Source organism: Hypanus sabinus, chromosome 8 (assembly GCF_030144855.1).
Source record: "Hypanus sabinus isolate sHypSab1 chromosome 8, sHypSab1.hap1, whole genome shotgun sequence".
NCBI lineage: Eukaryota > Metazoa > Chordata > Chondrichthyes > Myliobatiformes > Dasyatidae > Hypanus > Hypanus sabinus.
Genome location: NC_082713.1, coordinates 57,868,131 through 57,888,535, shown reverse-complemented (window position 1 = coordinate 57,888,535; position 20,405 = coordinate 57,868,131). Strand labels below are relative to the sequence as shown.

At 39.0% G+C, this 20,405-nt stretch overlaps 1 protein-coding gene across 1 annotated transcript in view; it reads right to left on the bottom strand.

Annotated features, from left to right (window-relative positions):
- Window positions 1-382: 382 nt before the first annotated feature.
- Window positions 383-20,405, bottom strand: part of LOC132397753 (ADP-ribosylation factor-like protein 13B) — a 38,661-nt gene continuing 18,638 nt past the window's right edge. The window contains exons 5-9 of the mRNA XM_059976517.1: window positions 18,491-18,690; window positions 13,553-13,673; window positions 7,232-7,493; window positions 4,156-4,269; window positions 383-438 (exon numbers count right to left, since the gene is read on the bottom strand). Of these exons, the coding sequence (XP_059832500.1) occupies window positions 383-438; window positions 4,156-4,269; window positions 7,232-7,493; window positions 13,553-13,673; window positions 18,491-18,690 (753 nt within the window). The remainder of the gene's footprint in view (window positions 439-4,155; window positions 4,270-7,231; window positions 7,494-13,552; window positions 13,674-18,490; window positions 18,691-20,405) is intronic.

Sequence of the window (20,405 nt, the reverse complement as noted above, 5' to 3'; positions counted from 1 at the left end):
AAGACACAAAAAATATAAATGCAATGAACAAAGACATGGAAAAGAATAAAAGAGTATAGTGTTGTATATAAAAGAAGAAACTGAAATTGGGAGTGATATTGGATCAGGGTCTCTCAGACCTCCATCCAGCATCTGACAACACTTATAAAAACAGAATTGTTACAGGTATTAATCTCTCGGTTGCATAATTTGTCAGATACTTTCTAGATATGTCATATAGAAGAAAATGTAATGTATTGATTGACAACTTTCCTTCCTATGTATTCATGCCAAAAAATGTCCAAGGAAGTATGGACCTCAAATGACTGTAACAATTGTTCCAGTGCAAATAATATCAAATGAGTTAAGAAACCAGTTAATCAGAAAAGCTACAGAATTTTTTCTAGTTGTTAGCTTGAGGTCTGGTCTTTAGTGCTTGGAGTGCTTTTCTGTAGAGATCTATAAGAATAAACAAAAGAGATACATTGATTAGGAGACAAAGTACACAAGATTATGGAATGCTTTGTATCCTTTGAATAGTTAAAAATAAAATTGACTCGAGAATTTTGTGTATACTTATTTCAACAAAAAAACAGAATCAGTTTTAAAGTTACAAAGCAGTTGATTCTCCCCTGAGTTACATGTTGTTTGAGTGACAGTAATTACTTATGTCCAGGATATCAGGCACCATATGGGAACATCTGAATCTGATTTAATATCACAGGCATACGTTGTGAAATTTGACGTTTTGTGGCAGCGGTATCTTAAAATATATAATAATAATAAACCATTAATTACAATATGAAGTAAATTAAATTAAATAAGTTGTGCATAAAGAGAGGAAAAAATAGTGAGGTATTATTCATGGATTCATTGTCCGTTGATAAATCTCATGGTGGGGGAAGAAGTTGCTCCTGAAACGTTGGGTGTGTGAGTATGTGTCTTTGTGTCTTCGGTATCTCCTTCTTGATGGTAGCATTGAAAGGGAGGTATCTCCTAGGTGATGAGGGGTCCTTAATGATCGATGTCACCTTTTTGAAGCATCACCTCTAAATGCTTATATTCAGAGTTTACATTTTGCAGCAGATCGTGGTTTGTATATGGTTATTGTTTAAGAGAGGATTCCTTAATGTTTCTGCTGAGATTACCTGGACAATAATACTGAGGTAGTTGATGCCAGCCACAATTGGCTTCTGGTATATCTAATTTGGATGATGTAAAGATAGAAATTGTCCTGCCCTTCAAGTTAGGTTTAATATTCATAACAAACTTTGTGACATGAAAAAATAGATGTTTTCCTTTTCTCTAATTGGTCCAAAAGCTTCAGAAGCTTTTCTGCCCAATACAGGGGTGACTTAGGAGCAAGGAACTGCTGATTGATTCTTTGATTTGCAGTAACCCTTCATTTAGCCTGTTCATCCAATTAGCTGTCACATTAATTCTCCATGTTATTTCCATTGCTTCAACGTTGCCCGACATGAGCTCATGAAATATTTCTGTAATGTACCTCACCTTTTATCTAGGTACATTACAGAAATTAGGATTCAAAACTTAATTTAACAAGTTCATTATTTTCTCTCTCCTCCACAGATGTGGCTCTATTTTGATTCTGTAAATTACAACTTTCCTTACAGTCCCCAACTCTCAGTGTTAGAACAATTGTTATCTTGATGATTTTAGTCTCATTCTACCACAATTTGTTATGTTCTTATTTTAAATATTGAACTACTCTTAAAATGCTGTGATTTTTTTAAAAAAAAATCAAAATTAATATTGTTTAGGTAACCAACTGTTTATGACTGAACATTTTTTCTTTATAGTCAATTACTTAGACCACATGATCTTCAAAAACATAAATTAGCATATATTTTCACTGTTAAGGTAGAACATATGATGGCACTTCACAAAATCATACAGAGATTGGAAAGCTAACCAAAAAGAAAAATAAATGGTATAATTTTAAAATACAATCCATGAAGGAGAACGAGAGAGTCTGAAATATTTAAACAGTTTCCAAACATTGTTAACCAAACTGCTGAAGAGAAGTATATAGAGCAAGGAGAAAAGACAATGCTTAAACGTGGAGTGACGGGCAATGCACTTGGGTAGTCTGTTGGGACTGCAGAGTGCTTGGAATTGTAGTCTTGGCCACCAGCTGGTTGTGGTCATTGATAATATTTTGATCACAATGAGTTTTTGGTGGATCAGTGCGTGCTCACTGAGGTCAGTATCACTCTTGAGCAGCAACCAGTTCTCTGCCGCTGATTAAATAGTGACAGTGCATAGTGAGAGTTTACTTACAATGACACAAAGCAAAGCTGCTCAGCCCACTGGCTCCCGTCTATCTTGCAACAGAGCACCCCATTAGTCCTATTCCCAATCGCTTTACAACCCTATAACACTGCCTTTTACACGTTCTCACATACTCTCGTTTGAATCTTCTGCCGCTGAAGGGATAACTTGCTGTAGCCAATCTTTGGAATAAGAGAGGAGAATCTCACATGATCATGAGTAGAACATGCAAACACTACACAGACCAAATGTAAGGTCAAGGACAAACGTGGGTCAGTGCAAGGGTAGCCGACCAGAAACATTAACTCTGATTCTCTGGTCATACTGATTAATCGGCTGAATGCTGCAGCTAGATTTAGTTTTCCTTTCAGATTTTCAGTATCTGCAGTTTTTTTGATCTGATACGAAGAAACTCTTCACTAGAAGGCATATGTTTAACGTAAGAGATAAGACCTCAGAGAAGATTTAACAAGTAACTTGTTAAAATCTAGGTTACATTTGGAACATGGAATGCAATGCCTGAGGGTGGTGTTGCAGAGAGTCCTACAGCATTGAGGAACTATCTAAATGAGTAGTTGAATTGCCAAGACATATCAATGGTCAGCAAGGATGTGTCGGGCTAAAGGAACTGTTTCAGTGACTTTAATTTCAACTGCCTTGTTCAAATCCCACTGACCTCGCTGGTCAACCTAATAAGGCCTGAGCAATTTTAGGAACAAATACTTCACCGAAGACCCAATAGAAGATTTTGACTTATTTTTAAGGTTGGACAGATGTAAATAATAACTGCATTGTAGAAGCCAGATACAGTCATCTGCTACATGAATGGTAGATTACAGTTAATTCCTTGTGTTGCTTTGTGCCAACAAACAACAAATTTCACAGCATCTGTCAATAATAATAAACCTGATTCTGATTCTAACTGTGGACTGTCTATGAACAATAAACCACGTTATAAATTCAGGACTCGAATAGCACTGTTCAGAAATTTAATGACTTTTACGCAACACTGATCTCTAAGTTGCTCCTTTAATGCTTTGTAATATACAGTGAAAACACAGTTAGCCAACATTCATGAAGTGAACACTAACCATTGTTGGCACTTCAGAGAAAGCACATGGTTTGATATCAAGATATTGCAGAGGGGTTCTGAAGCTGATATCAAGTGAACTGGTGTGCTTGTTCACTGGCACCTATCATGTCCAGCAGGTACTTGATCTCACCGTTTTCCTAACTTAAGCCTGTGTATGAGAATTTAATTCTGGAACATGTTGTGACTTAGGACCACACGAGGTGGTGAGAGTGAAGGTCGTGCTGTTGGATGAGGTGTTAATAAGGAGGTCATGGTATAGGGTGTATAAGGGCCAGTTCTGAATGAGATAAAGCCTAATGAATATGTGCCAACAGAGGAAAATTGGGGAGGAATTGAATCTATAGATGGGAAGGGTTTAGAGTGGTAGACATGTGTACCAAGAAGCAATTCAATGATGAACTTTGTTGCACTAAATTACAGGACGATTAGAACCACTTGCTGAAGATCAGCAAATTCAGGAAAAATTAATATCGCTTATTTCCAAATTAAGCAATATATTTGCCAACTAAATCTTTCAGAAGGCATTATCACAGGAAAGGTATATGTTAATGATTAAAATTCTAATAAACCATTGGGAGTAACTTATGAAGCTCTTAAATCCCAATAAATCTAACTAGTATGTCCTGGATTTCAAATATTACTTGGAATCACAAAATGGGTTCTTAAACTTCTGTAAGGCTAACTAGAATGATTAGAGTCCTCATGGTTGCACAAGATTCACTTCCTCCTGCTTATGTACTAGGCATTTATATTAAACAGCTGGGTTTTTTAAGCATGTGGTGGGTCCTTACCCAGAGGTGCTGTTAAATCCACATTTCTGGAAAAGTTGTCTTCCGAGTCAGCTGAGTTTATCTTGTTTGTGCATTTCTTCTTTAATTTCTTTCCTTTATTTTTCTTTTCAGAATCTAAATCAGATTTTTTAAAGAACCGAAATCACAACATTTTCTATTATCTTAAATCCAAATTGAACAAATGACATGGTGCATACTTTTTTCCTCCAGTTTTTTTTCAAACACTTTCAGACATAATTAAAATAATTGCATCTTATCATCTATTAGTTTCAAATAGCTCCTAACCTTCATGAATTCATTCAGTTTACAGTACATTCCCTCTCAGATGCTATTTTAGGCCCTTGATGTATAATTGAGTGGAAATATATGGAAACATCCTGTTAGAAATATGTTACAAGCCTCTGAATAGAATGATGCTATTAAACTAGAATTATGAACACTTACAATATCAATATAGATTTTCACTATTAAGTTGATTATTTGTCCACACTCTACACTGAAATTTAAATGGAACGAAGAGCAAGCAGGAAACCTCAAAAAGAAAAGGAAATAGTTTTATCTTATCTATCTATTTACTTATTTAGTTAGTTAGTTAGTGATACAGCCCTTCGAGCAACATCGAACCAGCAAACCCTGACTACACCAATTAACCCTAACCTAATCATGGGACAGTTTAGAAGGACTGATTAATGCAACCAGTATTTCTTTAGAGAATGGGAGAAAACTGGAGCACCATTGGGGAGACGTACAGACTCCTTACAGATGACGCTGGAATTAAACTCTGAATTCCAAACACCCTGAGCTGTAATAGTGTCATGCTACTGTGGCACCCAAGCTATCAAGATATCTTTACACTCACATATTGAGGGTGGATAGGAGGGCTCAATAAATATAGACAAACAACAATTAACATAAACTTCCTCAAAGTCAATGACAGCAATCAACAGGTTCCATATCCCAAATATGCTGCATCTACCTGCTACCTGCTTTCTACTCTGTGGTTATACAGGTTGAACTTCCCTTTTAAAAATGCTTGGGGTCAGAAGTATTTCAGATTTTGGAATACTGACATGTATATAATGAGATACCTTATGGATGGGATGCGAGTCTAAACATAAAATCCATTTACATTACATATACAGCTTAAGTACAGCTTGCGTGAAGCCAACAGAGTGCACGGTCCACAGTCAGAGCACGGTCTGACATGATGGAACTGGGTTCTCAACAGACTGTTAGATTTGAATAACCGCTCCTTAATGAGTCAATTACTGGGTTCCAGTACTGTAATTCACTTCATATCTGTCACTGATTTCAAACAGCCGACCATTCCACAACTATGATGGGGGTGGTGTAGTTTTATCTAATACTTCTAATAATTTTTTGTATGAAACAATTACCTTCCATTTTCAGTTTGTCATGATAGATCTTTGCTTATTTCATGATCAGCATACCATTAGTAACATATGTTAACTCCAGCATTGACAAATCCACTCTTTGTATACATATTTGAGATATTCATTTTTCACTTTATGCAGTGTTTTTCTATTTCTTATGATTTCTGTTTGTTACATATGTGAGGTCACTTCTCGAAAGTTCTGCAGTGCACAGAGACCTTGCATTACCAGGGAGCCTTCTCAACACATTGTGGAATTTTCGATTTGTGACATCAAGTCAGCACTAAAAAACATTTCAGATTTTGGGGGTTTCGGATTTTGGAATTTTGGACAAGGGATACTCAACCTGTACCTGACAAGTCATTTCATTTGACTACTCAATTTATTAATTTGATTTCAGCAACAACTTACAATAACTCCTTAAGCACAGGAAAATCTCCCAAATTGCTTCAGAGGAACGGAATAATAAACATCGATCTGAAGATAGAGATTCATGTGGAGGTCTCAAAGGGAGGTTCGAAGAACAGGTGAAATGGATGAAAAACGAGAGAATTTTGACATGGCTTGGTTGAAATCATGACCACTAAAGTTGAGCTAAAAAACTGCATGATGCACAGGAGTTGCAGGATTATGGAGAAAGACCATGGATAGTTTGGAAAACATGCATCGTACTGTAAAAGTCGTAGGGCTGGTGGATCAACCTTAAAATTCCTAGTTTAAGGTTGTGAGCCAATACATCATTAATAAGTGAATGGGACTTGGTGTCAGGTGGAATTTGGGCAGCAGAGCTTCAGATGCACTCAAATTAATGAAGAGCATGGAACTGGGAGCATTGAAATAATTCATGTGGATATAACAAAAACATGGATAATGGTTTTGGCGGAGACAAGCTGAAGGTGGGTAGGAGTAGATATTATTGAGCTCTTGTAATCAATGTACCACATACGGAGGTTTCACTCTGAAAGCTTCACCAAGAAAAGGGATGGAAAAACGGAGAAGGATTTTTGAGGGGGATGAACAATAAATATGCCATCCCACCTTTATTGGAAATAGCGATTATGGAAACTTTCCTGGCTGTGACTGAACAGGTTGCAGTGGAACTGGGCAAGAACAGAATGATTCAGATGGAAGTTGGACTATTAGCATGAAAGGAGGATAGACTGATCAACTATGCCAACATCTGCAGAAAGACTGAGCAATATGAGGAAAGATAGTGCAGCAAGTTTGCATATCGTCACAGAGAATGCTATTTGTGACCTTGGTTAAGGATGGATCTTTTAAATGATTCTGCACAAAGAAAATTACAAGTAAAAAAAATTAATAAATCGGTATCAGGCAGGCTTACATTACAAACTGTCTCACATTTCCAATGGATCAAACTGCTGCTTATTCTGGAAAATAGCTCCAAATCAGACTTATTGTATAGTATTACATCTTATAAGCTTTGCTAGCTGGAATCAGTTTGATTTAATGGAGTGATCTCAAAAGCTTTTATTTAGTATTTCTTACATCAAAGGGAAATTTCTTATATCAAATGTCTTCCTGCAGATATTGGCATAGTTGATCACATTATGATCCTCTCATGCCAGTGTTCCCTTTTCCATCTGAATGGCTTTACTATTTTATAAAATGAATTTCTCATTGCATTTCAGATCTTCATCAAGTGAGGGATATGATTATACCTTTAGCAGCTTCTGTGCTCACAGAGCATGACATCAATGTGTTTTGTTCTGCTTGCTGAGAACTACCCAACTGATGAGTACTTCCATCATCTACCTGACTCCTCTCTTTGCTGGACCCAAGAGTATTATTAGCTGTGTCTGAGGAAGAAGTGTTTCCACCAAATGGCCTCTGTCTTTGAGACAAACGCAAATTGCTGCCAGAGGACTTGATTTTCTTCTTTCTTTTCTTGGTCACGAAAGCATTCTTGATTTTTTCTTCATTCTGTTACAATAGCAATGGAGAATTATGTGGAATTGTTGTTAAACAGTGGCTTCAGCAGAGGGATATATCCCAGTTAATGTGCAGCTGAGAGATGAGTGTGGGTGGCAATACTTAATTTAGAATCATGAATTTACATGACATTTATGTGTATCAAAGTGACCAGGGGAAATATCAATATAACTGGAAATAAAATTAAACCTGAACTTCTATGTAAATTATTGGTTAGGAAGTTATGATTTTTTCAGGTTTGTTACATCAATTCAAATTTCAAGTCCGAAGTACATTTATGATCAAAGTAAGTATACAGTACACAACCTTGAAACTTGTCTTCTTGCAGGCAGCCATAAAACAAAGGAACACAATAGAACCCATTAAAAAATCCTACACAACAAACACCCGATGTGTGTAAAAAGGAACAAATCGTGCAAGCAGTAAAAAAGTAAACAAATAACACAAAAAAAACATTAACAACAGAGTCTCCGAACATGACACAACAGCCCCGGGCCGGTTCGGTGCTGAAGTGAGTGCCGATGGTTGCAGGCCACGGCTGCAGAGCCACTTCAGTCCTGAAGCAAGTGAACCCCATGGAGTAGTGAGCCGAACCCTGGTTCATCCTTCGCCTATCACATCAAACATAAAAAAAAGTGAACAAAATTGCAAGGAATTGTGGAGTCCTCAAGAGCGAGTGAAGATGGTTCAGAGCCCATTGGCTGCAGGGCCACAACTGCTCCCAAAAGTGGTGGCATGGGACCCAGGCCTCTGAACCTCTACCCAATGGTGGCAGCAAGAAGAGAGGGAGGGGTGACCAGTTAAACACAGACAGATGGCATTCAACACCTGTTCATTGTCCTTAACAGTTTTAATCTTGCTCAATGCTCTAATCGGCACAAAGTAATAGATCTGACCACAGGCTTGTCATTGGCCTTCAGACCATACCTGCCCTCTCAAAAGTCGAGTTCATCGAATCCAATGAGGTGATCAGAAATGAACACAATACTCCAAATAGGGTCTAACTGGACTATTACAGAACTGCATGACTGATCTCCTGTCTCCTGACTTTCTGAATGAGCCAACCATGGGGGATCTTGTCAAATGCCTTACTAAAATACATATACACCCCATCCATTGCTCTAACATTATTTCTTTGTTTTATGACTTCCTCAGGTAATTCAATCTGGCTTGTGAGGCACAACCTGCTCCTCACAAAGCCACGCTGACTATCGGGCTATGCTTCTCCAAATGCTCATAATTCCTCTCTCTAAGAATCCTCTCAGTTTGCCCAACATTGATAGAACCATAGAACATTACAGCACAGAAACAGGCCTTTTGGCCCTACTTGGCTGTGCCGAACCATTTTTCTGCCTAGTCCCACTGACCTGCACCTGGGCCAAATCCCTCCAAACCCCTCTCATCCATATACCTGTCCAAGTTTTTCTTAAATATAAAAACTCTCAGTGTTTACAATTCCCAGGGTTATCCCTATTCACTTCCTTGAACAGAGGAATAATATTTGCAGTCTTTTGGTACTGCTCTTGCAGCCAGTGATGATGCAAAGATTGCTGCCAGAGGTACAGAATTATCTTCCTTTGTTTCCCAAAGTAACTTGGTGTATATAAAGTCTGGTCCTGGCGACTTATCTATTCTAATACTTTTCAAAAATTGCAGTCCATCCTCTTTCTTAATGTTGACAAGTTCCAGCATATTAACCTGTTCTGTGTTGTACTCACATTCATCAAGGTCCCTCTTACTGGTGAATACTGAAGCAAAGTATTCATTGAAGACCTCCCTTACATCCTCCTCCTCCTGTATTGCTGATCAGTCTTATACCCGCTCTAATCATTCTGCTGCTCTTCACAGAATGCCTTGGGGTTTCCTTAATCCCACTCACCAAGGCTTTCTCATGAAGCCATCCAGTTTCACAATAACCCTTAACAATAAGTACTCCATTTCAAGTGCTCTTGGTGTGGAGGACCTACCTGGGGGAAGCAACAGTGACCGTGCCTCTGGCACTTAGACTGGCCCTATGGCTCAGAAGGGTAGGGAGCAGGAGAGGAGGGCAGCGGTAATAGGAGACTCTATTGTTAGGGGGACAGATAGGCAATTGTGTGGAAGCGAAAAAGAAACAAGGATGTTATTTTGGTCCCAGGTACCAGGGTTCGTGATGTTTCTGAGCACACCCACAATATCCTGAAATGGGAGGGTAGGCAGCCAGAGGTTGTGGTACATATTGGTAACAACGACATAGGTAGAAAAAGGGTGGGGGTCATGAAAACAGACTACAGGGAGTTAGGAAGGAAGCTGAGAAGCAGGATCTCAAGGGTCGTAACCTCAGGATTGCTGCTCCCATGCGACAGTGAGTATAGGAATTTTTTGTTATGTCTCCCTTCTCACTGCGAAACAGGGACAACTCTTTTTCCCTTATAAGGGAGACAGAAAACCTGTGGTATGTCGAATTACTGGATGAACGAATAGTCTTTGGGGTATTGCAAGTCTCTGTCTTTATTGATGTCTGCTGCACACTTGAGTAATCGGTGGGGGATGCCGATGCTTTTTTTGCTGGTGGGGGGGTTGTTGCTTTGTTGCTGCTTGTGCGCGGGAGGGGGGAGCTGGAAGAGCTTTGGGGTTCTAACATTTAATTGTCATTTATTCTTTGGGGCACTTCTCTGTTTTTGTGGATGGCTGCAAAGTAAAAGAATTTCAGGATGTATATTGTATACATTTCTGTGACATTAAATGTATCTTTGAAACCTTTGAATGAGCTGGAGGATAAATGCGTGCCTGAAGGATTGGAGCAGGGGGCAGGGATTCAGATTTTTGGATCACTGGGACCTCTTCTGGGGAAGGTGTGACCTGTACAAAAAGGATGGGTTGCATTTCAATCTGAGAGGGATCAATGCTAATGCTATTGGGGAGGGTTTAAACTAGATTAGCAGGGAGGTGGGAACTGAAGTGAAGAAGCAGAGGATGGGGAGGTTGGAGCACAAGTACAGACAGCTTATAGGGAGCCTGGCAGTTTGAGATGTGTCTATTTTAATGCAAGGAGTATCATAAACAAGGGGGATGAACTTAAAACGTGGATCAATACATGGAACTGTGACATTGTGGCCATTACAGAGACTTGGATGTCTCATGACCAGGAATGGCTGCTGAGTGTGCCAGGCTTTAGATGTTTCAAAAAGAACAGAGAGAGAGGCAAAAGAGGTGGAGGCATGACATTGCTAATTAGGGATAGTGTCACAGCTGCAGAAAAAGAGAAAGTCATGGAGGGAAGGTCTACTGAGTCAGGGTGGGTGGAAGTCAGAAACAGGAAAGGGATAATAACTCTACTGGGTGTTTTTTATAGACCCCTCTAATAGTAACAGGGATATTAAGGAGAAGATAGGGAGGCAGATTCTGGAATGATGCGATAATAATAGGGTTGGTGTGATGGGAGATTTTAACTTTTCTAATATTAGAACATAGAAACATAGAAAACCTACAGCACAATACAGGCCCTTCAGTCCACAATGCTGTACTGAACATGCACTTACTTTAGAAATAACTAGTTTTACCCTTTGCTCCATGTATCTGTCCTTGTAAATCTCCTCTGCACACTTTCTATAGTTTCCAATTAGGGACAGGGATTTGGAATAGTCAGCATGACTTTGTCAAGGGCAGGTCGTGCCTTATGAGCCTGATTGAACTCTTTGAGGATGCAACAAAACACATTGATGAAGGTAGAGCAGTGCATGTAGTGTATATGGATTTCAATAAGGCATTTGATAAGGTCCCCATTCAAAGCTTCTTCAGAAAGTAAAGAGGCATGGGATCCAAGGAGACCTTGCTTTGTGGATCTAGAATTGGCTTGCCCACAGAAGGCCAAAGGGTGGTTGTAGATGGTTCGTATTCTGCATGGAGGACAGTGACCAGTGGTGTTCTGTTCTGGGACCCCTCCTTTTTGTGATTTTTATAAATGACCTCGATGAGGAAGTAGAAGGGTGGGCTAGTAAGTTTGCTGATGATACAAAGGTTGGAGGTGTTATGGAGGTTGCAGAGGGACATCAATAAGATGCAGAACTGGGCCGAGATGTGGCAGATGGACTTCAATCCAGATAAGTGTGAAGTGGTTCATTTGGTAGGTCCAATTTGAAGACAGAATATGGTATAAATGGTAAGACACTTGGCAGTGTGAAGCATCTTGGGGTCCATGTCAATAGGACACTCAAAGCTACTACACAGGTTGACAGTGTTGTTAAGCAGGCATATGGTGTGTTGACATTGTTCAACCATGGGATTGAGTTCAAGAGCCGTGACGTAATGGTACAGTTTCATAAAGCCCTGGTCAGACCCCACTTGAAGTACCGTTTTCAGTTCTGGTCACCTCACTACAGGAAGGATGTGGATATTATAGGGAGAGTGCAGAGGAGATTAACAAGTATGTCCCCTGGATTAGAGGGCGTACCTTATGAGAATGGGTTGAGTGATCTTGGCCTTTTCTCCACGGAGCGATGGAAGATGAGAGGTGACCTGATAGAGGTGTATAAGATGATGATGGGCATCAATCGTGTGGATAGTCAGAGGCCTTTCCCAGGGCTGAAATGGTTAACATGAGGGGGCATAGTTTTACCATGCTTGGAAATAGGTATTAAGGAGATATCAGGGGTAAATTTTTCACACAGAGTGTGGTGAGTGCATTGAATGCACTGCCAGCAGCGGTAGCGGAAGCAGATACAATGGGGTCTTTTAAGAGCCTCTTACATGGAGCTTAGAAAAATAGAGGGCTATGCGCCAGGGAAATTCTTGGCAGTCTCTAGAGTAGGTTACATGGTCGGCACAACATTGTGGGCCGAAGGGCCTGTAATTTCTATGTTCTATGTTCTAGCTCTCCTAAGTCCAGTCTTAAGCTGCTTCCCAGCTACCTTATAATGCTCTAGAGCTCTGTCTGATCCTTGCTTCAAAAACCTTATGTATGCTTCTTTCCTCCTCGTGACCTGATGTTCCACATTTTTTGTTAACCATAATTCCCTCACCCTACCATCCTTTCCCTGCCTCAGTGGGATAATCCATTCCAGAACCCCATGCAAATGCTCCTTAAGCAACTTCCACTTACCATTGTGCATTTCTCTCAGTACATCTGTTCCCTATTTACCTTCCAAAGTTCCTGCCTAATAGCATCATAATTCCCCCCTTTCCACTTCAATACTTTCCCATACCATCTAATCAGAGAGCTGTCTCTGCTCACTCTCTAAAGAGATCTTTCACCTGACTGCTTCATTGCTTGTTCCCAGAATCTGTCTGTCCTCTCCTCCACATATTGTGACAGATTGCTCCTTTCCTGTTTCTGACCTGCCTTTGTCAAGCGCCTATTAACACAAACAATCTTGATCTCCGCAGATAGTCCACTTCTTTTTTTTAAACCTGGTGCTAAAATCCACGTGTAATTGTTACCACAATCTCAGTCTCCGAACAAGTCCCGAAGGCCCCACTTGTTTTGGCACTGCCAGCTTGAACCAGGTTAATGATCTGCAACTGCGAGGAAGCCAAAACCAGGTATCCTAAATACCACAGGGAATTGAAGGGAAACTTCTTTATCCAAAAATGGTTACAGCTTGGAATTTGCTACACAGAAATATTTGCAAGTTGCTGAAGGGATAAGCATACAGAAGGTAATGCTGATGAGATGAGATGTATCATTAAGGTTGGCCTGTACCTGTTGAACTGAACAATTTGTTACTGACTTGTATATTCTACGTAAACTGGTTAACTAAATTAATGTAACACACTAACCACATAGACATCAACTTGACACAGGGCCAGATCATGCTGATGGCTTCTTGGCTGACTGGGGTGGTTGCAGCTTGTGGGTATGAATGTTCCTTACTTCTGTGCTTATGCATTGCAATATAGAAACAAAGATGTGCTGAATATCACATGCCGAAACACCTGACTTCTTGTACCACCACTGGACTCGTTACCAGAGGCATTGAATAAGCTTCGTGACACGAATCAATTAACTACACTATATGAAAAAATGAAATAGTTACATCAATTGTTAAATAATTTTTAAACATTTTTCATACCTCAGCATTGATGACATTACTTATACGTTTAAGTGAGTTGATTTTTGTGTGTAGTGTGGCTTCAGGATCTTTCAGATGTCTACTCTTTTCCTTCTCCAGACCAACTTTGGTGTGTCTTTTTCTATAAAATAGAAGACATATTACTTCAACAACACACACAAAATGCTGGTGGAACACAACAGGCCAGGCAGCAGCTATAGGGAGAAGAGCTGTCGAAGGTTCGGGCCGAGACCCTTCGTCAGGACTACATATTACTTAACCGCTTATTACACAGAATGTACCTAGGAGATAACTGTATAACTCAAGCCAGTAAAACCCCTGGATTAATTACTATGCATTATGTATTTTGTGAAGCTCAGATAAGTGATTGCTCCAGGATAAACCTATATGATGTACTTTTCAGATTTCCACTTTCTCAGCTCATGTGTTTTTATTACTTTCTTAATATATTTTTGTTTTTTAATTATAGAACTATTGGACAAGGAGAACATGGTTTTATGATTGGCTGGGATGGCAGTTCATGTCATGAAACCAACAGCAAAATATCCCTTGAGAATTTGCAACTCTATCCACTGGAAACTTTTATCTCCTTTCATCTGTATGTGTCAATTAATAACAAGTCCCTCCACATCAGAAGAAAAGTTATTGACTTACTGATTCTCAGTGATATTTTCTGACAATTCCAAGTGGCAGCCTACACAGTCACAGATTTTTTGGGCGGCGGATAAACCATGAAGCCAGCATCCCTCACTATAATGAACCCTTACACCTGAGTCACACAAGGTCAACACCTGTGATATATTTAGTTTTATAATAATAGCTTTTATTCAACTTGTTTTTCATTTCTAAATGAAGGGTTGTCATCCCTACAAAAGCCATTGAAGGTAGCAATCAGATTATATTTGTCAGTAGCCATCCTTATAAAATGGAACAAAAAGAACAGCAAATGTGAAGTGGTAAAAGGTCATCCTTAACTCCCTGAGCATGCATCTGAGTCACACGGAGTAAACCCAAAAGGAGTATTCTTCTGAATAATGGCCCATAGCTTATAGTTTTTCTACAAAGCCCAAGCAAAGCTAAAATAGGGTAGTCCAGCAAATCCTACTCCTGCTTGTTAATGCAATATGCAATGCAGCAAGAATAAAATGTATTATTCATGCAAGTAAATTATTAAGTTTCCAGGGTCTATTTTGATTATTTTCTAACTCCTTTTCAATGATGCAAAAACTTGCCTATGGAGAGGTGACCACCAGATGGAGCTGTCTAACAACTGTCCAGAAAAACACTGCCTAGAATACAAACCACACCTTGAGGGGTCAAATCAGTCTCACTGACAGCTGGTTGTTTTGTAGGGAACCACTAGCTATTGGTCACTCATAGTTGTAGCTTATCTGCACTGACAAACACAGAAGTCTGAGATGGTCAGACCGTACTTGGAATATTGTGAACTATTCTGGGCCCCTTATCTAAGAAAGGATGTGCTGACATTGGAAAGGGAGTAGAGAAGGTTCGTGAGCATGATCCAGGGAAAGAAAGGGTTAACATAACTGTATGATGAATGTTTGATTCCTCTGGCGCTGAACTCACGGGAGTTAGAAGAATGAGAGGTGATCTTTTTGAGACCAAAAATATTGAAAGGCCTAGAGGATGTTTCTTTTTGGGGACAAATCTAGGCCAAGAGGGCACAGCCTCAGAATTCAAGGATGTCCCTTTGGAACAGAGATGAGGAGGAATTTCTTTAGCCGGAGGGTGGTGAATTTGTGGAATTCGTTGCCACAGACAGCTGTAGAGGCCAAGTCATTGGGTATACTCATAGTGGAAGTTGATAGTTTCGTGATTAGTAGGGGTATCAAAGGTAATGGAGAGAAGGTTGCAGAATGGGGTTGAGAGGGAAAATCAGTCATGATGGATCAATGGAGCAGACTCAATGAGCTGAACGAACTAATGTTGCTCATGCCGTATGTCTTATGGTCTCAGGGTCAGAAGTGGCACATATGACCTCTTGTTCTGAGTTAGAAGGAAGTTTGGGAAGTGGAGATCCGTCCCTCTCAGTGTTATGCTAAGGCTGGCTGGTAGAGATGGCAACCTTATTATCATTTGAATGATCCAATGGAGAAAGGCAAGTCCCAGTAAGGCTTACTGTATTTTAATGTCTAATCATTTTAGTACAGTACTGTATTCAGGAATTTTAACTTCTTATTTTTAATTCTTTGTTAAATTGCATAAAAGTATCTGTATTTTGCATTACACATATGATTATGTCAGACGTCAGGATATTCCAGGAAGAGAGCTTTGCAATGGATTGACATCCACCCCTTGCGTGGAGCCTGCGCTGCATTAACAAACTGCTACCAGCTGAAGAAAGTCAGTTCATTCAGCCCTCTTAATCCAGAGAAGCTACAGTACGTCCAAATGGGCAGCACAATCTGGCCCATTGTCCTTGTCTTTATAAAATTATAATAAACCATCATAAATTTGAGTTTTAGTGAATTAGTACTGCGGTATTTATTTTTTTTTGGTAAGTGAAACCATTGCACAGAAACTTTAGTTCTACTCTGAAAACTTATGGTTTTCACCTTGCTACTCAAAAGGTTAGACTCAACTTTTCCACCCTTTCCAGTTATTGGCCTTGCCTAATATCTGGTGCTTATACAGATAATCATATACATGCCTTGAATCCTGTAGAGATGTTGAGGAGAGGCAAAAGGAATTAATTAGGGTAAAACTGAAATGCCCATGGGGGTAAGCTGTAAACAAGGTTAATGAATGAATAGAGGAAGTTAATGGGTGAAAACAGAGAGAAGATCTTAGACACAGATGCAAATTGGATATGTTCTCCACTTCCTGAGTGAATTGGAAATGGTTTATCGTTGTCACATGTGACAAGGTAGAGTGAAAAGCTTGTCTTGCATACTGTTCATACAGATCAATTCATCACACAGTGCATCAGGGTGGTGCACGATAAAACAACAACAGAATGCAGAATGAAGTGTTACAGCTACAGAGAAAGTGCAGTGCAGGCAGACAACAGGGCCAAAATCATAATGAGGTAGATTATGAAAAGGGGAAAAAAATCAAGCAGAGTTCATACTGGACAGACCAAGAAATCAAGTTACTGGAAGTTTTGACTTGAACCTGTAACTCCCCTCTACTATTGTTAACAAAGTCCTTGACTCTATCTCATCCATCACCCACATTAATGCTTTACCTCATCCCCCCCCACTTTGAAACAGAATGAGAATAGAGTTTCCTAGTCCTCATTTTGCACACCAACAGACTCTATATTCAACAGATCATTCTCTGTGACTTCAAGAAACTTAAATTCTCAATATTAGCCTTCTGCCATGATCTCCAACCTCTGCTTTGCTGCTAGATATTAGACTTTTATGTTTTTGTTATAAGTTTCCAGATTCTGCAATTTTTCAATATATTTTCATCTACCTATAAATTGAACTCAGATTGACTTTTTTCGCTTCATTTTGTTCTCTCTCTGATAATGGAGGACATGCCCAGCGTGACCTGCTGGGTATATCCTCCTGCTCCGCGTTTTAAAATCACATGTTCTGTTACCTGTGTTCTTTTGTCTACGTTGTTACCCTTTAACTTCTTATGTTCACTCACTGACCGGATAACCTTGTTTATGGCACATTCTCATGGGTTTTAGCCCAGCTCACTCATCCTCCCTGCAGCTTCAATAGAGTCTCATTGCCTCCTTGCTTTCCCACAGACATGGCCTAACCTAGAAAGTATTTCTAGCATTTCCTGTTTTGGCTGTTGTTACTGATTTTCAGAGCTTGCAATATTTTTAAAATTTAAATTAAAAATATTATTTCTTAGACATTAGTCCCTAGGGATTAATAGGGCTAAATATACTATATTTGCCAATTACATTCCAATTGCTTGAATAGAACTGAACTTCAGAGGCAAATTACAAGTACAAAGCTGCACATTGTGTATTTAGTGGTCATCAAACAAAAATAAATTTTTGGACACATGCAGATGCAAGTTATTACCTGTGAAGTGAAGAAACCTCTTGAAGTCAGTAGGAATGAACGACTTTCGCATCTTTTATTCAGAAATTTGAAGAATTCGCATTTGTATAATATCTTTTTAAATCCCAGAACATCAGAAAGTGCTTTGGGCAATGTTTAGTCACTCATATAACATAAGAAACCATGGTTAGGTTGTAACCAGATTCTAGGCGTACATTTAAGAAATGTACAGAAAAAAAAATCCCTGGAATGATTCCTGGGACGGAGGATTTCGGTTATATGTAGAGTCTGTGATTATTCCCTTCAAAGCAACAAAACTTCATTGCACAAATCCAAGAAGTGTGTAGAAAGATAAATAAAAAAAGAAGTTGCTTCCACTGGAGGAAGGGGATATAGATTTTAAATGATTGGCAAAAAAAACATGAAGGAAATATAGCATTTATGACAGAAAATGAACATTGGTGGAACCCCCCAGAAATAATGATGACTTTCGAAAAGGTATTGGATAAGTATGAGATGGGAGAAAACAAAATAAGGTTTACAGGAAGGAAGACAAGAAAAAAGTATTTTTGTACAAAAAAAAGGCAGATTGACAGTGGAAGACTGTTGAGACACAATGGCATCCCACAAGTATGATTGAAGTAAATGACCAGATTACTTGGTGTTTCTTAATATATGTCAAGGAATAAATGTAGGTCGGAATGGTAGGAGAACACTCCTGATCTTTAAATAATGCATTGAGATCTTTTATTTCCATCTGAGAGGTCACATAGCACCACAATTTAATATTTTATCTGAAAGCATCTACATTACTCTTTCAGTACAGCACTGAACTGCTAACTTTTAGGTTGCCCTTTAGTCTCTAGAGTAGGAATTGAATGCTTACCCTTCCAAATGAAAGGTGAAAGAGATCTATCTATGTCATGGTTAATTCAAAGACTCTTACCTTTCTCTTTGTATCCTGCATATTGACTGCTCTCCCTCTTGTTCTTTTATTTTGCTCTTAGACAGCGTGGTATCATGGAGCACTCGTTCGCACAAACTGGTGTAATCTTTGGCAATTGCACGTAGCAGCCAGCGAAGCCCTTTCAGAATGGTTTTGTCCAGTCTTTTTTCAGCATAGTCCAGGGTAGCTGAACATGGTTCCTTTAGAAATATTATAGTCACTAAGAATTCATTAACAATGGATTCCAGTTAATTGAGCATTTGGTTAATAGGGGCAGCCGCTTGTTTGGGATAACTCTTGAAGAACTAAAACTAATTGAGAAGAAAGCTGGATTCCCTTAACTTATTTGGGACACTATGCCGCTTAATTGGGTCTGTTGCTCAACAGTTTCTAACTAGAGTCAGTTGCATGCATTTGTGTGGTTGTCGGACATTACACCGTGCTTAGAGCAAACAGTTTCTAAAAAGCATCAGTTTCATGTGATTGAGTTCAAAAAGCAGTGATTTTTGTGACTGATAGTTGATTAGAAATAAGCAGTAAGACAATGCAAAGTTGTCTTTTAACTGTGCTTTCAAGTATTGAGGTTTGGAGATACCAGAAATGGCTGGGTGTGAAAATGAAATGATTTCACTACTTCACCAGGTTAGGAACTATGAAGAATTTGAAGGTATCAACAATCATCTTGAATGTTACAATGAAAGTAAAGATTTTGAGGATGCAAACATCAAAATCACTTTCTACATTAGATGACTGCACTGATTTTGTCCATTTACAGTCAATCAAAATAACATGGCAGCATACACAGAATCAATTCCTCCATCAAAAACTATTAGGACTGTATAATACTCCGTAGTATGGGCAATGTTCTACATTGTTCTGTATTTCATTTAAATACATAATTTCTTATTCGATTAAATGGTAGATTGTCTTTTTTATACCTTTTAAATATTGCCATGAAACTTTGGGTCATTAGGGCAGCTGCTTAATTGGGCCAAAATGTACTGTTCCCAATTAACCAGAATCCACTTTATTATGGTTTTGAGGTTGAGGGTTAGCTCTCAATAGGAAAAATTAGGTCATGCCATAATAAACAGTTCATTTAATAGCATCAATAATATTATAACCAATAAACCAGGAAATTAAGACATATTGAAAGTCCAAGGTTAGTGAGGGGTTCAGTCACCTCTTAACTATTTACATACATAGTTTGTTTTGCTGATTTACCGATCTTAGTTATGTTAGCCTGGCCCTGGACTGAAGAAGAGAAACATTTTATAAAGGTTAACATTGGGACTAGGCACAAATAAAAAAACAGAGTTTGGTTGTGGATAATAATACTTCGACCAAGCTTTTAACTACATTGCAGCAAGTCAATGAAATACCTAGAAAAATAAACCTGGTCTGGTAAGTTAGGTAATTGGACATAAGCTTGATTGGGTGGTAGGAGGTAGAAGTGGTGAGTTGTTTTTTCAGATTAGATGCTGAGTCCTCTGTTTGTTTGTCAATATGTTAATGATTTGGATGATAATGGAGGAGACATGATTAGTAACTTGGCAGATGGCCCCAAAATTGGTGGTTTGGTGAACAGTGAAAAACGTTGTCTAAAGTTACAACATGATGTGGTTCAACTGGGAAAAGTGGAAAGATGGAATTTCACTCAGACAAAAGCGAAGTGATGCACGCTGAGAAGATAAACCAGGGCAAGACATGTACAGAGCCATTCATTCTTATTTCTCAGTTCTGCCCATAAAGCCTCACTAGACTAGACAGTACATTATTTGTCATCTTTACCAATGATCTGGATGATAATGTGATATACTGGATCAGCAAATTTCTGGATGACACCAAGACTGGGGGTATGGTGGACAGCAAAGAAAACTATCAAAGCTTGCAGCAGGATGTCGACCAGCTGGAA